The 20,080-nt window shown below is 39.4% G+C and overlaps 1 protein-coding gene across 32 annotated transcripts in view; it reads left to right on the top strand.

Annotated features, from left to right (window-relative positions):
• The window catches only part of ITGBL1 (integrin subunit beta like 1), a 292,671-nt gene that overhangs the window by 108,493 nt on the left and 164,098 nt on the right, over positions 1–20,080 (top strand). For all 32 annotated transcript variants that reach the window (XR_010936923.1, XR_010936922.1, XR_010936921.1 and 29 more), the window contains exons 5-6: positions 1,195–1,335; positions 3,913–4,053. Coding sequence is in view for 29 of the 32 variants with exons in the window: in XM_067713272.1 (XP_067569373.1) it covers positions 1,195–1,335; positions 3,913–4,053 (282 nt within the window). In the remaining 3 variants the exon portion in view is untranslated. The remainder of the gene's footprint in view (positions 1–1,194; positions 1,336–3,912; positions 4,054–20,080) is intronic.

The raw sequence follows: 20,080 nt of genomic DNA, 5'->3' as shown, positions 1-20,080 counted from the left end.
TGCTGGCAGGAAGTTTCATCTGAGAGACAAGAATGTCACGAGACCAGAATATTCTACTGTATTTCTCCCTTCATATGTGAGTGTCTCAGGCCCTACTGACACTCTTGCCATTGGCCAGATATGCCATAGTGTTTAGAAAGAAAAATAGCCTCACAATTAGTTTCCCATGGCCCTCTGGGATGATGACTGTTGGAGAAGAGAGAGGCAAGAACAAAGACTTTAGCCATAGACTCTGATAAAACATAAATTCCTATAAACCAGAAAGAATAGACTAAAAACCAAAGTGGCCCTGGTTTTCATCAGATTTGCAAGAACAAGGACATACATTCATGGTTGGGTGGCATAACTACAAAAAGGGAGGATATAAAAAGTGATTTGGGATAAAAGGTATTGTCATCTTTTGGGAATTTGTAGGATTTCCATGGGTGCAGGAAGCGATGAGGTGACTGTTCATTACAGATTGTTTGGACATAAGTACAAACAAGCAGAGTAACAGTTTACAGCATGGAGGGAGCTGAAATTGTGTGGAGGCATCTGGACACAAAATGATGGGCTGTCCTTACCTAGCATTTGTACCCTCTTGATAGATAGGAGGGGAATTTGATTGTAAGGCCAAGGGTCCGTGGTATTTTCTTTGTAATTAGTAGTTTAAGTGACTACTAAACACTGATTTAGCTGAAAACCTCTTTTCCATGTGGTAAGACACAACAGCTTGCAGGACACAGTTGAATGAAAAGATGAAATATTTTCTCTGGTTTAAGCAATGGCTATTAATAATGTGCATCCAAGGAAGTATGCACCATTGCTTTCTCAATGGTTCATTTCAAATATCAGGAAATGCTCTCAGAGTGAATGCTTATATACATTTGAGTTTGATGTACACATCTGAGATCGGAACATAATAGACTTGCACAGTCTTTCATGCCATTTCTTTAAAATTCTGTCATTTTAGTCAGCCACTTGGCTAGGACACGTTAGAGGACGCCTTGACTTGCTTTATGTGTGTAATTAGGTAGGTATAGGCACACCTATGATGTTTTGGGGGCAAACTATATAATATGATTATTTTAAGCAAGGGCTGTGGAGCAGGTGGATTATTTCCAAAGGCAAAAATGATCACCAAGAGGTAGAAAGTTAATTCTGCTTTTAAAAGTTGCTTTTTTCCTCACCGTATAAAATTCATTTTGGGTAAAGGCCACGGAAAGTGTTACTGTGGAAACTGTTACTGCCAGGCTGGTTGGCATGGAGATAAATGCGAATTCCAGTGTGACATCACCCCCTGGGAGAGCAAGCGAAGATGCACATCTCCAGATGGCAGAGTCTGCAGTAACAGAGGTGTGTCTTTCATACTCGTTACTATGTAATTGGGAAAAAAACAAACCTCTTTAATTATTAACCCAGCGCTTCTCTATATTTCCTTCCATGTGGAAGTCATCTTTTATAGTGTTTGATGTAAATCAACATTTCCTATACCAACAAGCTTCTCTTTCTTATTTTTTATTGGGCAGAAAGCAGAAAGATAAGAAAGTTGCTGTCATACTTTCAGCTTCACTGAACAGATAGTTAACACAGGGACTGTAATTTCTTTGGCAGCCATCCAGAAATGGCATAGTACAGGGAAAAGGCAATTCTTGTAGATATTTCTGTTGAATGTCTCTTGACTAACAGAACCATCTACAGCATGAGCATCTAATTATCCGGAGAGCATTCCAAAAAAAACTCTCATCTTAATTATGAGTAAATTGAAGGGCTGTGTTGCGATACAGAATTGATATGGAGTCATTTAACTTTTATATGCAGTAATAAAAATGTGATATTGAACAAAATATAGCCATGTGGAATTGAGAGTGACTTTAAGCAGGAATTTAAAAAATATATTAGTATTGCTAACATAATTTAACGCGAGTTAACTAAGCGTTTGATATCAAATCAAATAGTTTTAAACACTTTTAGGAAAATCCTTGCAAATACTTGTTCTTTTTCCCTTTGTCAGCTGTACTGGTAGATAAAGAGCCATGTTGGACTCTTCTGACTACTTGAAGATATCAGTGAGTGGTCAATTTCCTTCTATACAGTAGTAAAAACCTAGAAAGCTGGAAACTTATTTTTTTTTCATTTCTCTAAATGAATGATACACTTTAATAGGTAATGCTTACATGAAATCCTGGGCACACAACCAACTTTATCTTTTTTACAGGCTGTCATAGAAGAGTGAAATGCGCCAGGTTTCTGTACATAGAGAGAAAGGAAAGCAAAAGGCCTGACCTTGGGACCAAAATTATAAAGAAAAGTCCTCTCTTTAATTTTTGCAGAGTAGATCTGATTATATATCCTGCTAATTCACCTGTATTTTCCTTTAATATATAAGCTCTGCATGGGCCATGACTTCATGAATTCCCCATTGATGAACATTTAGGTCACTAGTGGTTTTTCAATAACATGAATACCACCATATTTAATATCCCTGTACATGTACTTTTCCTTTCCTTTAGATATGTTAATTGAAGTGTGCTGTTATGTTATATGTAACACACATTTAAAAAGTATATGTTGTGAAATTGCCACCCAGAAAGTTGGACATTTTGGACATTTCACCAACTCTTGATCCTAACAATCTTTTTTATTTCTGTCAGTCGTATGTCTGAAATAATTTCTAACTCACTATTGTTTAAAAGTCCCTCACCCCTTCATCATGGTAGCTTGAGTGGTAAACATTTTTATGTTTATCTGTCATCATAACGTCTCTCCACAGAATTTCCAATTGGTGTCCTTTGCCTTTGTCTGTTTTGCTGTAGGCATATTTGTCTTTAGATATGAACTCATAAGAATTGTTTATATGTTTGTGAAAGTAGCTTTGTCTTGTACATACATATGACCAGACATATGACCAAACAGTTTTAGCTGTTTTTATCTTTTAGTTTGTTTCTGGTGTCTTGCCCCCAACCCAAATTTTAGATTTTTATGTCATTAAAGCTTTTTCTTTTTTCCTTTAAATAATTTGCTTTGAGGCTTTTGAATAAAAATAAATTTATTTCATATTTTATGGTTCTATTTTATATCCTTAAATCTTTAAGCTAGCTAGAATTTACTTTGATCTAAAAGGTAAGAAAGGGATTTAACTTTTTTTTTTTCACAGTGATTAACTGGTTACCCTAAAGATGATTACTAAAATTCACACAAAGTTAATATGATTTACAACTAAGCATTTCTCCTATACAAATCTCCCAACGACCAAAGTTATATCTTTCCGTCTACACCAATGTCCTCTATAACCTGAGCTCATCTGATCCAGCCAACCTGACTTCTCAGTCTTCCTAATATGCACCTTCTGGTCCAATGAGTCAGGTCTACTTAGGATCCCCACGTCCGTTCCCACCCTCCTTTGCTTATTCTTGCTTTCTTGACTTTCCTTGAGTTGTTCTACCTTCAGTCCTCCTAGAACATTTCCCGTTCTCTATGCTTATCCAAGCCATCTACCTTAATTACTTCAGCCCACACTGATTTCCCCTTCCCCAAACTCTTACAGTATTTATGTCCTAGTTTACAAAACATTAGTACTTTAGGTGCTTGTTTGTTTTTCATTAGCTTTTTTTGATCAAATAAATTATAAGCTTCTTGAGAGCAAGGATTACATCTTACGTTAATTGTGTTGGTATTATCTTTGAGTCAAACCAGCACGGTGCTCATTTCACAACCTGCGATCGCACATAAGTATAGACATAGATAATAACTTTTATTAACGAATCTCTACTGCTAACTTTAGATGGTGTTTTCCTCTATAGAATATTTTTCCTGAATACGTGTATTTTCCAAATATAAAGTAACAACAGAAAAAAAAAGAGCAATGTGTAAGATGCTTTCTCTCATGATTTTTCTTCACTAGACCCATTTAAAATTATTTTTACCCTCTAGGGATTTGTGTGTGTGGTGAATGTTCTTGCCATGATGTTGACCCGACTGGAGACTGGGGGGATATTCATGGGGACACCTGTGAGTGTGATGAAAGGGACTGCAAGGCTGTCTACGACAGATATTCTGACGACTTCTGTTCTGGTAAGTGCTTGCCTAACTCCTGTTTTTAAATAAGAAAATAGTCATTTCCCCATTTTCAAGATTTATTCGGCTTCTCACAGAAACCATAAAAGAATGGAATGCGCCTTCTAAAGCATTCGGTATCCATAGGGCTCCAAATAGCAACGTGGAAACTGTTAGAGGAATCACACATTGGGCAAAGATCTGAGAGGAAAATGCACCTGCTCTCTGAAAATTCGTCTAATTCCTCACCAAGAAGAACTATTACCTCCAAGTATTGAATACACAACCGTGAGAATACAAAGCTAGCAGACCTGACCGTGAACAGGAGAGGTACCATTATGGCAGCCATATCAATATAGTACGAGACTTAGGACAATATAGTTCTCATGGGTAGTTCAATGCATTGCTTCTTTGGTATGATTTATATACTAAAATTGTTCTGCAGTGCAGCCTACAATTGAATATCAATTAGTGGTTTCAAAAATTCTATTCCTGGCTTCCCTGGTGGCGCAGTGGTTGAGAGTCTGCCTGCCGATGCAGGGGACACGGGTTCGTGCCCCGGTCCGGGAAGATCCCACATGCCGCGGAGCGGCTAGGCCCGTGAGCCATGGCCGCTGAGCCTGCGCGTCCGGAGCCTGTGCTCCGCAACGGGAGAGGCCACAACAGTGAGAGGCCCGCGTATGCAAAAAAAAGAAAAAAAAAATTCTATTCCATGAATTTTTATGGAACAGATACTATTTTCCAGGCTCTCGATACTATTTGCCAGTGGCCTCTGGGCCACTGGTACCAGCAGTGAAGGAGACAAACATCCTTGACATTATGGAGTTTGTAATCTAAATGCAAAGGAAAAAAAAAATACATCCTGCCAGAATTTCTAATAGTGCAAAGCGGAAAAAAAAAAAAACAGGCAGTCAGATTTATCTGAAAAAGTGTCATTTAGCAAAAATAGAGTTACTCCTTTTCAGTCTGGTTATATTGGACAATCGAGAAGACAGAGACATGGGCATATACACGTCTTTATGCTTGACTGCTTGGTTGGTACAGGGATATAGAGAGGAAACGCCGCTTGTCTCCAGAAAGTTTGCCAGCAAAGGGAGATAAAAGAGCTGCCCTATTTAATTACGATTATGCAACTGCAAAGACTTCTCTGTCCTGGCTGAGGAGAGCCTGCTGCTAAAGCTTCCCACTGCAGAAGAATTTCCCTCTTCTGATGATCCCTTGTGCTTGGGAGAATTTCCTAAAACATTTCCTAAGCATTTTGTCCTTTGGCAGGGCACACCCAAAGAAATTGAAGTATACCATGTAGCTCATGGGGGCCATATTCTCAAAAAGACACTTCACAAGGCAGCTGCTTTCATTTGTGGTTCCATCCCAGGGCTCTGTGCAGTTGTTGGTGGCACTGTCTTTACTGTCCCACCCCAGGAATGGGGTCAGTCCAATGCCAAAGGCAAGGACCAAAGACTATGCCCTTTCCAGGTTTTTCTGTTATTCATTCTGGGTAAGTGTTCTTTATTATCCTCATTGTCAACACCATGGGAATAAAACAGCTAACAACTATTCAGTGACTTCTGTATGCCAGACAATCTGTAAAGCACTTCCCAGATTTGCATTTATTCTTCATAAAAGACTATGACATAGGGAACATATTTATTCTCATTTTACAGCTGGGGAAACTGAGGTTCAGGGAATTCCATAACCTGCTGCAGGCTCCACCACTAACAGCTAAAATCAAAATGTTAACAAGGTCTCTGAATCTGAAGAAATCTAAAGGTTCGTTCTTTAGTGAATGAATCTTTGTTTAAACTTAAACTTCAATTTAATATAACATTGATTGAGTGCTAATTATGCTATAGGCACTGTGTGAGATATTAGGGGATTAAAATATAAAAAAGCCTAGGCTCTGACCTTAAGAAATTTATTGTTTAGCAAAGAAAACTGCCACATAAACATGCATTTCAATATACTATCGTGTGGGAGATTGGCATATTCATGCATATGTTTACTTATACTGGGGACGTAGCAATGAACACAACAGATGAAAGTCCTCTCCTTGGGGAGTTTACATCCTGGTGGGCCTGGAGAGACAAAAAAACAAACAAAATGTATAGTAGGTCAGTGCTATATATTTTCATGGCCATTGTGCTATAGACTAAAATGAGCAGAGAAAGGGGTTGACAATCTCAGGGCATGGGCTTGTTTGACATTTTAATTAGGAGGGTGAGGCTCTTCACAGAGGTGGTGATGTGTGACATGCATCGCATGATGCTTTTGGATCACTGTGCACGTACAGTTCTGCGACGGGCATCCCAGGCAGAGGGGAAAGAGGCATAAGATCTGTGCAGGGGCCTAGAATCAACTTGGTTATTACCAGAATGTACAAGTAACGAAGGGTAAAGCTAGCAAGAAGTAAGGACTGAAGGACTTTTTACCTTGCTGCTGAACTAGACTCTGTTCTAAAGGCAATGCTAGAGATGGTTTTAGGCAGTGGAGAGCTATAGTCACCAGGTTTCTAGTCTGGTTGTCTGGGTAAATGTTGGTGCCATTTACTGAAATGGAGAATATAGAAGAACATTGTCAAATTCGTTTCTAGACATATCAGGCATAGAGGACCAATGGCAAACCAAAGCCGATCATTTTTTTCAGCCTGTTGAATACGTGACTCTGAAGGATCAGGGCTGAACATGAGAATTTACAGAGTCATAAACACTGAGTTGTCAGTAGAAAACTATACCGGGGCTCAGGGCACACCATTTAAGGTTGTCATTTTTAAGATTGTGTGATAAAACATGAATTCACATACATTAAAATAGGAAAATAAAGAGATAATCAGACTACATATAAAAATCTTAACTTTGTGATTTTCTGATAGGATGCTTTTTTTTTAAGCATAGGGAACACTCTTTCTAGTTAAACCCATGATCCTGATTTTGGAGTGGGGTTGGAAAATTCAAATTACACTACTGAATTATCACTACGTCATGGTGATAATTCAGGGTCATGTGAGCTAGTCCATCTCACCGTGAGGAGCGGGGCCGTGGGGTGAAGATGGGCATTGACACTTAGGCTGACACTTGGATCCTTTCATAAGCTCACAATTCCTGATGCACGTTATTTAGGCTTAGAGTTACTACATAGGTGGGGCAGGTGGAAGCCATTGAGGAGGTCTCCTTGGAATCTGAAATTTTCCACTTCATCTAATCCATCCCTCCTTCCTGCTCCCTATTTTCTTCTTTCTCACATTTTCCATCCTTCCCTATGCTAGAACATTATAGAGAAAGTTAAGTGATCAGGCAGTTATGGTTGTGTGGTTGGTAGAGTTTCTCATGGGAAGAGTTTAGGAGAGAATTTGTACGTGGTCTCTATGCCCTGGATGTAGACAGGTAGGGGTGGGAAGAGGTGATGGGGTAATAGGCTGTGATTTGAGCAATAAAACATCAGGCTGTGATTATGATTTTTTTATTTATTTATTGAAGTGAATTAAATGTGGACAGTTCTCCACAGCCTGTCTCCCAGACTTAAAATGAGAAATTTAGGAAAGAAGAAACACATTGACAGAGATCCTGCTCTATTAGATACCCATCAAGTTCGTTCACACACCTCATTCCATTTTATGTTCGCCCTAACTCAGAGAAGGAGACGTGATTATCCACATTTTTTTTTTCTTAGCCACATTTTAACAGAAGAGGAAATGTTCAAAGAAATTAAGCAACTTGACAAAGTTCACACTGCCCTTAAGCGTCATCTGAAAACACATTACATGAGCCTAAGTACTCATGTAATTTAATCTCCGAGTGATACAAATAAAATTCTTCAATTTTACTTTATTTTGGTAAGGAAGAGCTGTCCTCTGGATGCTCAAAATTCTTATAAAACTAAGCTTCTCTGAACATCATTCTGATCTGGGGCAGGCATCAACCTCTGGAGTATTTCTTCATTCCCACTATATCTGTAGAATTCCATATATGATGCTTAGTGAATTATTAGCCTTCGCAGTTTTCCTAATTGCCTGTCGAAGTTGCACCACAGGAAGGGAGCCATGCAGTTGATTACTGAATGTGTTAATACCTTAGTGATAATAAGACGGAAGTACGCCAAGTACATGGCTATTGTCTAGTGATTTATGCCGGGCTGGAGTGTGATAAGGCTCAGATGAAACGCAGCTTTATTTTTAGCTCCCATTCTTGCCCTCCTGAGAGTGTTGAGCTTATTTAAGTCCAAGGGAAATCTCCCATTGGATTATAGTTATCTTGTTTAATTGACCTTCCTATTTTATTCATTCATTCCCACTGTATGCGTTCACCTGTTCAAAAACTCACTTAAATGTAAATATTTTGTGCCTAAGGCATCATGGGTATAGGGGGTGGGATACAAATTTTGAAACATGTTCCCTGCTTCCAAATAAATCAGTTGTATTCATTCTTCGTTTCACTCCTAAATGTTGTTCACTGACACATGAATTCATCCACACACAAACATGACTCATATACCCACAAAAATACACACACACACACACGGCTCAAAGATGATACTGTTGACAACTTTTGAGTGTGACTAAAATGGCAGGGGCATGACCAGCCATCCTGAAGTGAACCAACTACTCTATTACTTCGATTCTATGAGCTGCTCCCCTGATTTGACTTTCTGATTAGGAAGTAACAACTTTATTCCTGATGGCTGTTTATCACTCTGGTCTATTTCCCTAAATCTCTTAATAGGAAAAATATGCTGCAGTGTGACTTTCCACTTTTTCAGCTTGTTCCTGCCTATCAACATGATGAAAATACAAAGTTAGTCCTGGCTTAGAGTTCCTTTGGTTTGGAAAGTGGAATCATTTGATAGAACCATATTACGTGGGGAAATTAGCCTTTATGGATTACCAAAGCATTAAGGAAAGAAACTGAAGGAAATGATTACGTATATCCAGTTTGCATTGTCTTGAAAGGGAAAATAATATATCAAATGGATTTTTTTAAAAAATCAAGTACTAGTTAGATCTAACTTATCCCCCCGCCAACTTTTCTCTCTTGATGGTCTTCATATTACTTTGTAGGAAGCTACTTGTAAATATCAGATTCCAGTTCATGAGCATTTTTTGATCATTTTTAAGGCAAGAAATATCCTCTATGGAAGAAGAGTGTTCTGGAATGGATAGAACTACATTTGTCCTGCATTGATGTTTCTGAGGCTAGATAGCTTAATGCAAAAGAGCTCAATGATTACAAAGAAAAAAATAAGTTTTGGTGTCAGCACGCTCTCCTATAATGTCCTGAGAGCCTTTAAAGCTCAGCATGGGCGTGATGCCACTTGATGTGTCTCTTGCTGCCAAATTCCTGCCCTTGTGATGCAGTTCAGGCTGTGATCCCATTTACATACCAAAACTAGACACCATGTTCTTTCATTGTCATGGATGTGTGTGTGTGTGTGTGTGTGTTCAAACAATGCTCATAGACCTTTTGAAAGCAGTTCTCTAATGTATGTTCTGCATATTTGCTATCAGGGATAAACAATAACATTCTGTACCTTTCATCTCTATTTTGTCGATCCTCTGCCTACAGAGTTTAAAGGAATCCTTGTTAGAATCAATGAAATTAACTCCTGCAGGCCAAATATATGTGTATTTATACACACCTAGATTTGACAAACTAGCACTGAAGCATGACGTTTCAGATCAGTGTGGTAAAATTCACTTCTTCTAGTTCTCTCATTTTCAAGATAAAGTGAGATAAAGGCCAGAAAGATGAACTAGTGACACATGTATTTATTTATTTAGTTAATTTTTAACATCTTTATTGGCATATAATTGCTTTACCATGACATGTTCGTTTCTGCTTTATAACAAAGTGAATCAGCTATACATATACATATGTTCCCATATCTCTTCCCTCTTGCATCTCCCTCCCTCCCACCCTCCCTATCCCACCCCTCTAGGTGGTCACAAAGCACCAAGTTGATCTCCCTGTGCTTTGCGGCTGCTTCCCACTAGCTATCTGTTTTACGTTTGGTAGTGTATATATGTCCATGCCACTCTCTCACTTTGTCACAGCTTACCCTTCCCCCTCCCCGTGTCCTCAAGTCCATTCTCTACATCTGTGTCTTTATTCCTGTCCTGCCCCTAGGTTCTTCATAACCTTTTTTTTTTTTAGATTCCATATATATATGTTAAGATACGGTATTTTTTTTTCTCTTTCTGACTTACTTCACCTCTGTATGACAGACTCTAGGTCCATCCACCTTAGTGGCACATTTAGATGGAAGACACAGGCCTCCTAATTTCTTCACTTATGCTTTTTTTCCCTACTTGTTTAGGAAAGACCTTGATATAGTATGTTATGGCAGTCTAAAGGATTTTCATGCTAAATAGATTTTATCATTTCTAAATTCTACTTTATAAATCAAAACCAAGCATTTTCATCTTCATTTTATCGCTATAAAATGATTCCTTCTCTCTCTCTCTTTGGCATAACTTTTATGCTGGAATTGAGAAACTTGTCACCTCAGAAAAGCAATTGCAGTTTCAATTTGTGATTTCCTGCCTTTTCTGAAAGGCTAAATACCTGCTTCAGAATCTGGTATCAATACATTGCATTTCTAACTGATTTTCCTAACTCCACTGATAAAATACCATGAAGGATTTTATAGAAAAAGTACAGTTTCATTTAAAGTGGGATCCATAACATATTTTTGACAACGTGTGACTTTGAGTTATTAAAAGATGTAGAACATATTTAATTTTTGTTACTGTGAAAGTAATGTTTATGTTTTAACTTGTCAAATTAATCTCTGATCAACATTTAGATTAGGCAGTACCACTGTCGATACTATTTTTCGTCATGCTAGACTAGTTATTTAAACCTTTTCTCTGTTACTTTTACATTTGCTTCTTCTGTGATCTTCATTGGGGTCTTTGATTTAGGTATTCCTACTTTCCCAAAACGATGACACCTTCAAAAAAACTCTGTATGCCACTATTTCATCATTTAACCTGGTTGCCATATATTCACTGACTCTCAGGAATTTCATTAGGGATGGTTTACTTTAAGTCATCCATATTGCCATAACCCTTCTTTCCTCAGCTTGAACTTGTTCAGTGGATGTTGGTTTCTAATGGCAAAGTGTAGAAGACACATCAGTGGCTGATTTGAGGAGCAGTGGCCGTCCTGAACTAGGCGATGTTCTCCCACTTTGATACTTTCCTATTTAAAGGCCAAACCTTTTATTGCAAGCCAAACACAGCAATGACACGATCTCATCAGTTCTTTCCAGTGTGTACACAATTGACTGCAGCTGTTTTTTTTTTTTTTTTTTTCGGTACGCGGGCCTCTCACTGTTGTGGCCTCTCCCGATGCGGAGCACAGGCTCCGGACACGCAGGCTCAGCGGCCATGACTCACGGGCCCAGCCGCTCCGCGGCATGTGGGATCCTCCCGGACCGGGGCACGAACCCGTGTCCCCTGCATCGGCAGTCGGACTCTCAACCACTGCGCCACCAGGGAAGCCCCTGCAGCTGTTTTTGAGAGCATCTTTTGATCAAATGAAGCAGGGGCTGGGGTACAAGCCTGAGGCAGAAGCACGGAAGCTTAGGGATCATCACACACATGGTAAAAGTGAGGACACACTTTATATCGTCTTCCCAACTTTATTTGGAGTTGGTGATGCCTGGAGGTGACGCTGACACTTATAGGAGTAATCCTTGAGAATGTTTGTGATGCTGCATTAAATGCACAGGGAGTAGACGTGAAGACCTTACAGGCCACATTTACCTCTGGAGTTTGTAGTAGTGCACAGAAATAGCAAAGGGATAGAAAAGTGAAGCTGCATAACATTAGCGGGGAAAAGCACAGAGATTAAAGACTGAGTGAGGAAGATAGAATAAAAAGAAAACAGAGTGAATATGAGGGCAGAAAGGGGAAAGACTTGCAGAGATTTCTTCTAGTTAGTGCATCTGTACATTTTGCAAAATTTGTTGAAGCACCCACAATTAATCTGACTTCTTTAGATATTAACTGGACCAGATTTTAATTCTAAAAATCTCTATTGATAGCTTTTGACCATGTTCACGGATTTGTTTTATGCCACCACAGTTTTTTTTTTTTTTTTTACAATGGTGTGTTAGTTTCTGCTTTATAACAAAGTGAATCAGTTATACATATACATATGTTCCGATACCTCTTCCCTCTTGTGTCTCCCTCCCTCCCACCCTCCCTATCCCACTCCTCCAGGCGGTCATAAAGCACCAAGCTGATCTCCCTGTGCTACGCGGCTGCTTCCCACTAGCTATCTACCTTACGTTTGGTAGTGTATATATGTCCATGCCTCTCTCTCGCTTTGTCACAGCTTACCCTTCCCCCTCCCCATCTCCTCAAGTCCATTCTCTAGTAGGTCTAGTAGGACACAGTCTTTATTCCTGTCTTACCCCTAGGTTCTTCATGACAGTTTTTTTTTTTCTTAAGTTTCATATATATGCGTTAGCATACGGTATTTGTCTCTCTCTTTCTGACTTACTTCACTCTGCATGACAGACTCTAGGTCTATCCACCTCATTACAAATAGCTCAATTTCGTTTCTTTTTATGGCTGAGTAATATTCCATTGTATATATGTGCCACATCTTCTTTATCCATTCATCCGATGATGGACACTTAGGTTGTTTCCATCTCCGGGCTATTGTAAATAGAGCTGCAATGAACATTTTGGTACATGACTCTCTTTGAATTATGGTTTTCTCAGGGTATATGCCCAGTAGTGGGATTGCTGGGTCATATGGTAGTTCTATTTGTAGTTTTTTAAGGAACCTCCATACTGTTCTCCACAGTGGCTCTATCAACTTACGTTCCCACCAACAGTGCAAGAAGGTTCCCTTTCCTCCACACCCTCTCCAGCATTTATTGTTTCTAGATTTTTTGATGATGGCCATTCTGATTGGTGTGAGATGATATCTCATTGTAGTTTTGATTTGCATTTCTCTAATGATTAATGATGTTGAGCATTCTTTCATGTGTTTATTGGCAGTCTGTATATCTTCTTTGGAGAAAAGTCTATTTAGGTCTTCTGCCCATTTTTGGATTGGGTTGTTTGTTTTCTTTGTTATTGAGCTGCAAGAGCTGCTTGTAAATTTTGGAGATAAATCCTTTGTCAGTTGCTTCATTTGCAAATATTTTCTCCCATTCTGAGGGCTGTCTTTTCGTCTGGTTTATGGTTTCCTTTGCTGTGCAAAAGCTTTGAAGTTTCATTAGGTCAAATTTGTTTATTTTTGTTTTTATTTCCATTTCTCTAGGAGGTGGGTCAAAAAGTACCTTGCTGTGATTTATGTCATAGAGTGTCCTGCCTATGTTTTCCTCTAAGAGTTTGATAGTTTCTGGCCTTACATTTAGGTCTTTAATCCACTTTGAGCTTATTTTTGTGTATGGTGTTAGGGAGTGATCTAAGCTTATACTTTTACATGTACCTGTCCAGTTTTCCCAGCACCACTTATTGAAGAGGCTGTCCTTTCTCCACTGTACATTTCTGCCTCCTTTATCAAAGATAAGGTGACCATATGTGCGTGGGTTTATCTCTGGGCTTTCTATCCTGTTCCATTGATCTATCTTTCTGTTTTTGTGCCAGTACCATACTGTCTTGATTACTGTAGCTTTGTAGTAAAGTCTGAAGTCAGGGAGCCTGATTCCTCCAGCTCCGTTTTTCGTTCTCCAGATTGCTTTGGCTATTAGGGGTCTTTTGTGTTTCCATACGAATTGTGAAATTTTTTGTTCTAGTTCTGTGAAAAATGCTAGTGGTAGTTTGATAGGGATTGCATTGAATCTATAGATTGCTTTGGGTAGTAGAGTCATTTTCACAATGTTGATTCTTCCAATCCAAGAACATGGTATTTCTCTCCATCTATTTGTATCATCTTTAATTTCTTTCATCAGTGTCTTATAGTTTTCTGCATACAGGTCTTTTGTCTCCTTAGGTAGGTTTATTCCTAGATATTTTATTCTTTTTGTTGCAGTGGTAAATGGGAGTGTTTTCTTGATTTCACTTTCAGATTTTTCGTCATTAGTGTATAGGAATGCCAGAGATTTCTGTGCATTAATTTTGTATCCTGCTACTTTACCCAATTCATTGATTAGCTCTAGTAGTTTTCTGCTAGCATCTTTAGGATTCTCTATGTATAGTGTCATGTCATCTGCAAACAGTGACAGCTTTACTTCTTCTTTTCTGATTTGGATTCCTTTTATTTCCTTTTCTTCTCTGATTGCTGTGGCTAAAACTTCCAAAACTATGTTGAATAAGAGTGGTGAGAGTGGGCAACCTTGTCTTGTTCCTGAACTTAGTGGAAATGCTTTCAGTTTTTCACCATTGAGGATGATGTTGGCTGTGGGTTTGTCGTATATGGCCTTTATTATGTTGAGGAAAGTTCCCTCTATGCCTACTTTCTGCAGGGTTTTTATCATAAATGGGTGTTGAATTTTGTTGAAAGCTTTTCCTGCATCTATTGAGATGATCATATGGTTTTTCTCCTTCAATTTGTTAATATGGTGTATCACGTTGACTGATTTGCGTATATTGAAGAATCCTTGCATTCGTGGAATAAACCCCACATGATCATGGTGTATGATCCGTTTAATCTACTGTTGGATTCTGTTTGCTAGTATTTTGTGGAGGATTTTTGCATCTATGTTCATCAGTGATATTGGCCTGTAGTTTTCTTTCTTTGTGACATCCTTATCTGGTTTTGGTATCAAGGTGATGGTGGCCTCGTAGAATGAGTTGGGAAGTGTTCCTCACTCTGCTATATTTTGGAAGAGTTTGAGAAGGATAGGTGATAGCTCTTCTCTAAATGTTTGACAGAATTCGCCTGTGAAGCCATCTGGTCCTGGGCTTTTGTTTGTTGGAAGATTTTTAATCCCACTCTCAACTTCAGTGCTTGTGATTGGTCTGTTCATATTTTCTATTTCTTCCTGGTTTGGTCTGTGAAGTTTGTGCTTTGCTAAGAATTTGTCCATTTCTTCCAGGTTGTCCATTTTATTGGCATAGAGTTGCTTGTAGTAATCTCTCATGATATTTTGTATTTCTGCAGTACAGTTGTTACTTCTCCTTTTTCATTTCTAATTCTATTGATTTGAGTCTTCTCCCTTTTTTTCTTGATGAGTCTGGCTAATGGTTTATCAATTTTGTTTGTCTTCTCAAAGAACCAGCTTTTAGTTTTATTGATCTTTGCTATCGTTTCCTTCATTTCTTTTTCATTTATTTCTGATTTGATCTTTATGATTTCTTTCCTTCTGCTAACTTTGGTGTTTTTTTTGTTCTTTTTTCTCTAATTGCTTTAGGTGCAAGGTTAGGTTGTTTATTCGAGATGTTTCCTGTTTCTTAAGGTAGGATTGTATTGCTATAAATTTCCCTCTTAGAACTGCTTTTGCTGCATCCCATAGATTTTGGGTCGTCGTGTCTCCATTGTTGTTTGTTTCTAGGTATTTTTTAATTTCCTCTTTGATTTCTTCAGTGATCACTTCATTATTAAGTAGTGTATTGTTTAGCCTCCATGTGTTTGTATTTTTTTACAGATCTTTTCCTGTAATTGATATCTAGTCTCATAGCATTGTGGTCGGATAAGATACTTGGTACAATTTCAGTTTTCTTAAATTTACCAAGGCTTGATTTGTGACCCATGATATGATGTATCCTGGAGAATGTTCCATGAGCACTTGAGAAAAATGTGTTTTCTGTTGTTTTTGGATGGAATGTCCTATAAATATCAATTAAGTCCATCTTGTTTAATATATCATTTAAAGCTTGTGTTTCCGTATTTATTTTCATTTTGGATGATCTGTCCATTGGTGAAAGTGGGGTTTTAAAATCCCCTACTATGAATGTGTTACTGTCGATATCCGTTTTTATGGCTGTTAGTAGTTGCCTTATGTATTGAGGTGCTCCTATGTTGGGTGCATAAATATTTACAATTGTTATATCTTCTTCTTGGATCGATCCCTTGATCATTATGTAGTGTCCTTCTTTGTTTCTTCTAATAGTCTTTATTTTAAAGTCTGTTTTGTCTGATATGAGAATTGCTACTCCAGCTTTCTTTTGGTTTCCATTTGCATGAAATATCTTTTTCCATCCCCTCACTTGCAGTCTGTATGTGTCTCTAGGTCTGAAGTGGGTCTCTTGTAGACAGCAAATATATGGGTCTTGTTTTTGTATCCATTCAGTCAATCTGTGTCTTTTGGTGGGAGCATTTAGTCCATTTACATTTAAGGTAATTATCGATATGTATGTTCCTATTCCCATTTTCTTAATTGTTTTGGGTTTGTTATTGTAGGTCTTTTCCTTCTCTTGTGTTTCTTGTCTAGAGAAGTTCCTTTAGCAGTTGTTGTAGAGCTGGTTTGGTGGTGCTGAACTCTCTCAGCTTTTGCTTGTCTGTAAAGGTTTTAATTTCTCCATCAAATCTGAATGAGATCCTTGCTGGGTAGAGTAATCTTGGTTGCAGGTTCTTCTCCTTCATCAGTTTAAATATGTTCTGCCAGTCCCTTCTGGCTTGCAGAGTTTCTGCTGCAAGATCAGCTGTTAACCTTATGGGGATTCCCTTGTGTGTTATTCGTTGTTTTTCCCTTGCTGCTTTTAATATGTTTTCTTTGTATTTAATTTTTGACAGTTTGATTAATATGTGTCTTGGCGTATTTCTCCTTGGATTTATCCTGTATGGGACTCTCTGTTCTTCCTGGACTTGATTAACTATTTCCTTTCCCATATTAGGGAAGTTTTCAACTATAATCTCTTCAAATATTTTCTCAGTCCCTTTCTTTTTTCTCTTCTTCTTCTGGAACCCCTATAATTCGAATGTTGGTGCGTTTAATGTTGTCCCAGAGGTCTCTGAGACTGTCCTCAGTTCTTTTCATTCTTTTTTCTTTATTCTGCTCTGCAGTAGTTATTTCCACTATTTTACCTTCCAGGTCACTTATCCGTTCTTCTGCCTCAGTTATTCTGCTATTGATCCCATGTAGAGTATTTTTAATTTCATTTATTGTGTTGTTCATCATTGTTTGTTTCATCTTTAGTTCTTCTAGGTCCTTTTTAAATGTTTCTTGCATTTTGTCTATTCTATTTCCAAGATTTTGGATCATCTTTACTATCATTATTCTGAATTCTTTTTCAGGTAGACTGCCTATTTCCTCTTCATTTGTTAGGTCAGGTGGGTTTTTATCTTGGTCCTTCATCTGCTGTGTGTTTTTCTGTCTTCTCGTTTTGCTTATCTTACTGTGTTTGGGGTCTCCTTTTTACAGGCTGCAGGTTCGTAGTTCCCGTTGTTTTTGGTGTCTGTCCCCAGTGGCTAAGGTTCATTCAGTGGGTTGTGTAGGCTTCCTCGTGGAGGGGACTGGTGCCTGTGTTCTGGTGGATGAGGCTGGATCTTGTCTTTCTGGTGGGCAGGTCCACGTCTGGTGGTGTGTTTTGGGGTGTCTGTGGACTTATTATGATTTTAGGCAGCCTCTCTGCTAATGGGTGGGGTTGTGTTCCTGTCTTGCTAGTAGTTTGGCATAGGATGTCCAGCACTGTAGCTTGATGGTCGTTGAGTGAAGCTGGGTGCTGGTGTTGAGATGGAGATCTCTGGGAGATTTTCGGCGTTTGATATTATGTGGAGCTGGGAGGTCCTCTAGTGGACCAGTGTCCTGAAGTTGGCTCTCCCACCTCAGAGGCACAGCACTGACTCCTGGCTGCAGCACCAAGAGCCTTTCATCCACACGGCTGAGAATAAAAGGGAGAAAAAGTAGAAAGAATTAGTAGAAGTAGAAAGAAAGAAAGAAGGAATGGAGGGAGGGATGGAGGGAGGGACAGAGGAAGAGAGGAAGGAAGGAAGGAATGAGGGAAGGAAGGAAAAAAGAAAGAAGATAAAGTGAAATAAAATAAGATAAAATATAATAAAGTTATTGAAATAAAAAAATAATTATTAAGAGAAAAATAACGGACAGATAGAACGCTAGGACAAATGGTGGAAGCAAAGCTATACAGACAAAATCTCACACAGAAGCATACACACACAATCACAAGAAGAGGAAAAGGGGAAAAAATCATAAATCTTGCTCTTAAAGTCCACCTCCTCAATTTGGGAATGATTCGTTGTCTATTTAGGTATTCCACAGGTGCAGGTACATCAAGTTGATTGTGGAGCTTTAATCCGCTGCTTCTGAGGCTGCTGGGAGAGATTTCCCTTTCTCTTCTTTGTTCGCACAGCTCCCAGGGGCTCAGCTTTGGATTTGGCCCCGCCTCTGCGTGTAGGTCGCTGGAGGGTCAGACAGGACGGGGTTAAAGGAGCCGCTGATTCGGGGAGGGAGGGGCACGGAGTGCGGGGCGGGCCTGCGGCGGCAGAGGCCGGCGTGACGTTGCGCCGGCGTGACGTTGCACCAGCCTGAGGCGTGCCGTGCGTTCTCCCGGGTGAGTTTTCCTTGGATCACGGGACCCTGGCAGTGGCGGGCTGCAGAGGCTCCCCGGAAGGGGGGTGTGGACAGTGACCTGTGCTCGCACACAGGCTTCTTGGTGGCGGCAGCAGCAGCCTTAGCGTCTCATGCCCGTTTCTGGGGTCCGCGCTGTTAGCTGCGGCTCGCGCCCGTCTCTGGAGCCCCTTTAAGCAGCGTTCTTAATTCCCTCCAGGTACGTGGGGTGTTTCTTGCCGTTTGGGAGGTTTGAGGTTTTCTGCCAGCGTTCAGTAGGTGCTCTGCCAGAGTTGCTCCATGTGTAGATGTATTTCAGGTGTGTCTGTGGGGAGGAAGGCGATCTCAGCGTCCTACTCCTCCGCCATCTTCCCGGAAGCCCTCCACAGTTTTTTTTAATGTTGACATGTGAATTAATCTCAGATAGAAGGTAATGGCTGCTCTTAAACCAACTACAGAAGTTGAGGACGTTCTCCCTTTAGTCCCCGTTTCCCTCCTCACAGGTTCCTACTTTATTCCACGTGCCAAGGGATTAGGACCTTCCCTGCCTGTGAATTCCAGGCACCTGCAGCAGCACGTGGCATCCTCTTGGGTAGTCACAGATTTCCTGGCATCCTCACCTACTGGATGTTTTGTTCTAACTTTCACAGCTATTTTGAAGTTTCAAGAGTAAAGCTTTTTTCCCCTTTCAATCTAACTCTGTTTCTCACTTTTATTGTTGAAGTGTCAATTTGTTTTCCACAAATGGCAGTATGTTTTGTACTTTGTCCAGCCTCCTCATGGTAGATCTAACTGCCCTTGAAATGAAACCTCTTGTCTCCAAGAATTTCAAAGCCACTGGCTCCCATAAAACAGCAGAATTGATTGTACTTTAAACGTTAAAGATTTTGTTTTAAAAACTGTTATTTATCTATACATTTGCAACATACCTCTGTTTGCAAATTTTGCTCTAAATTACTGGGTTAGCCAGTGAGAGGCCCGCGCACCGCGATGAAGAGTGGCCCCCGCTCACCGTAACTGGAGAAAGCCCTCGCACAGAAACGAAGACCCAACTCAGCCAAAAACAAACAGACAAACAAATAAATAAATTATTGGGTTAGCCAAAAAGTTCATTTGGGTTTTTCTGTAAGATGTTAAGTGAAAACCCAAATGAACTTTTTGCCCAACCCAATACACGAGGATTGGGAAGATGTGTAGGAACTTCTTAAGCCAGGATAAATGGCAAGAAGCCATGGAACCCAACAATCTCTGCAATATAATTGCTATTAAGTCAAACTATTATAATAAAAATTCTTATATTTGAAAGTCCAAATGATCATAGTCACGTAATATGTATTTATTAGCAATCAGAAGTTTTTTCCTTTAAGATGATGAGCTCTAAGGCAAAGTATTAACAGCAATTTGTTGTATAGACTTTGTTACGTAGTAGGTGCTCAATAAATGTGCATTGAATTGAATTTAGTGTTAATGAGAGATGTGGACTCTGTGATCCTTAATAGCTCATCCTACTTTGACCTATGGTTTTATGATTTGTTCCGTGAAGAACCAGATTTATAGATAGTGAAAAGCTTCCTGATAGGTGATTTGTCCAGTACTTCAAACTCAAAAGATGGACATCTGACCACAGACCTCATGGAATACTGAT

Source organism: Pseudorca crassidens, chromosome 18 (genome assembly GCF_039906515.1).
Source record: "Pseudorca crassidens isolate mPseCra1 chromosome 18, mPseCra1.hap1, whole genome shotgun sequence".
NCBI classification, from domain to species: domain Eukaryota; kingdom Metazoa; phylum Chordata; class Mammalia; order Artiodactyla; family Delphinidae; genus Pseudorca; species Pseudorca crassidens.
Note: the sequence above shows the minus strand (reverse complement) of the source record. Positions and strands in the feature narration are given on the sequence as shown.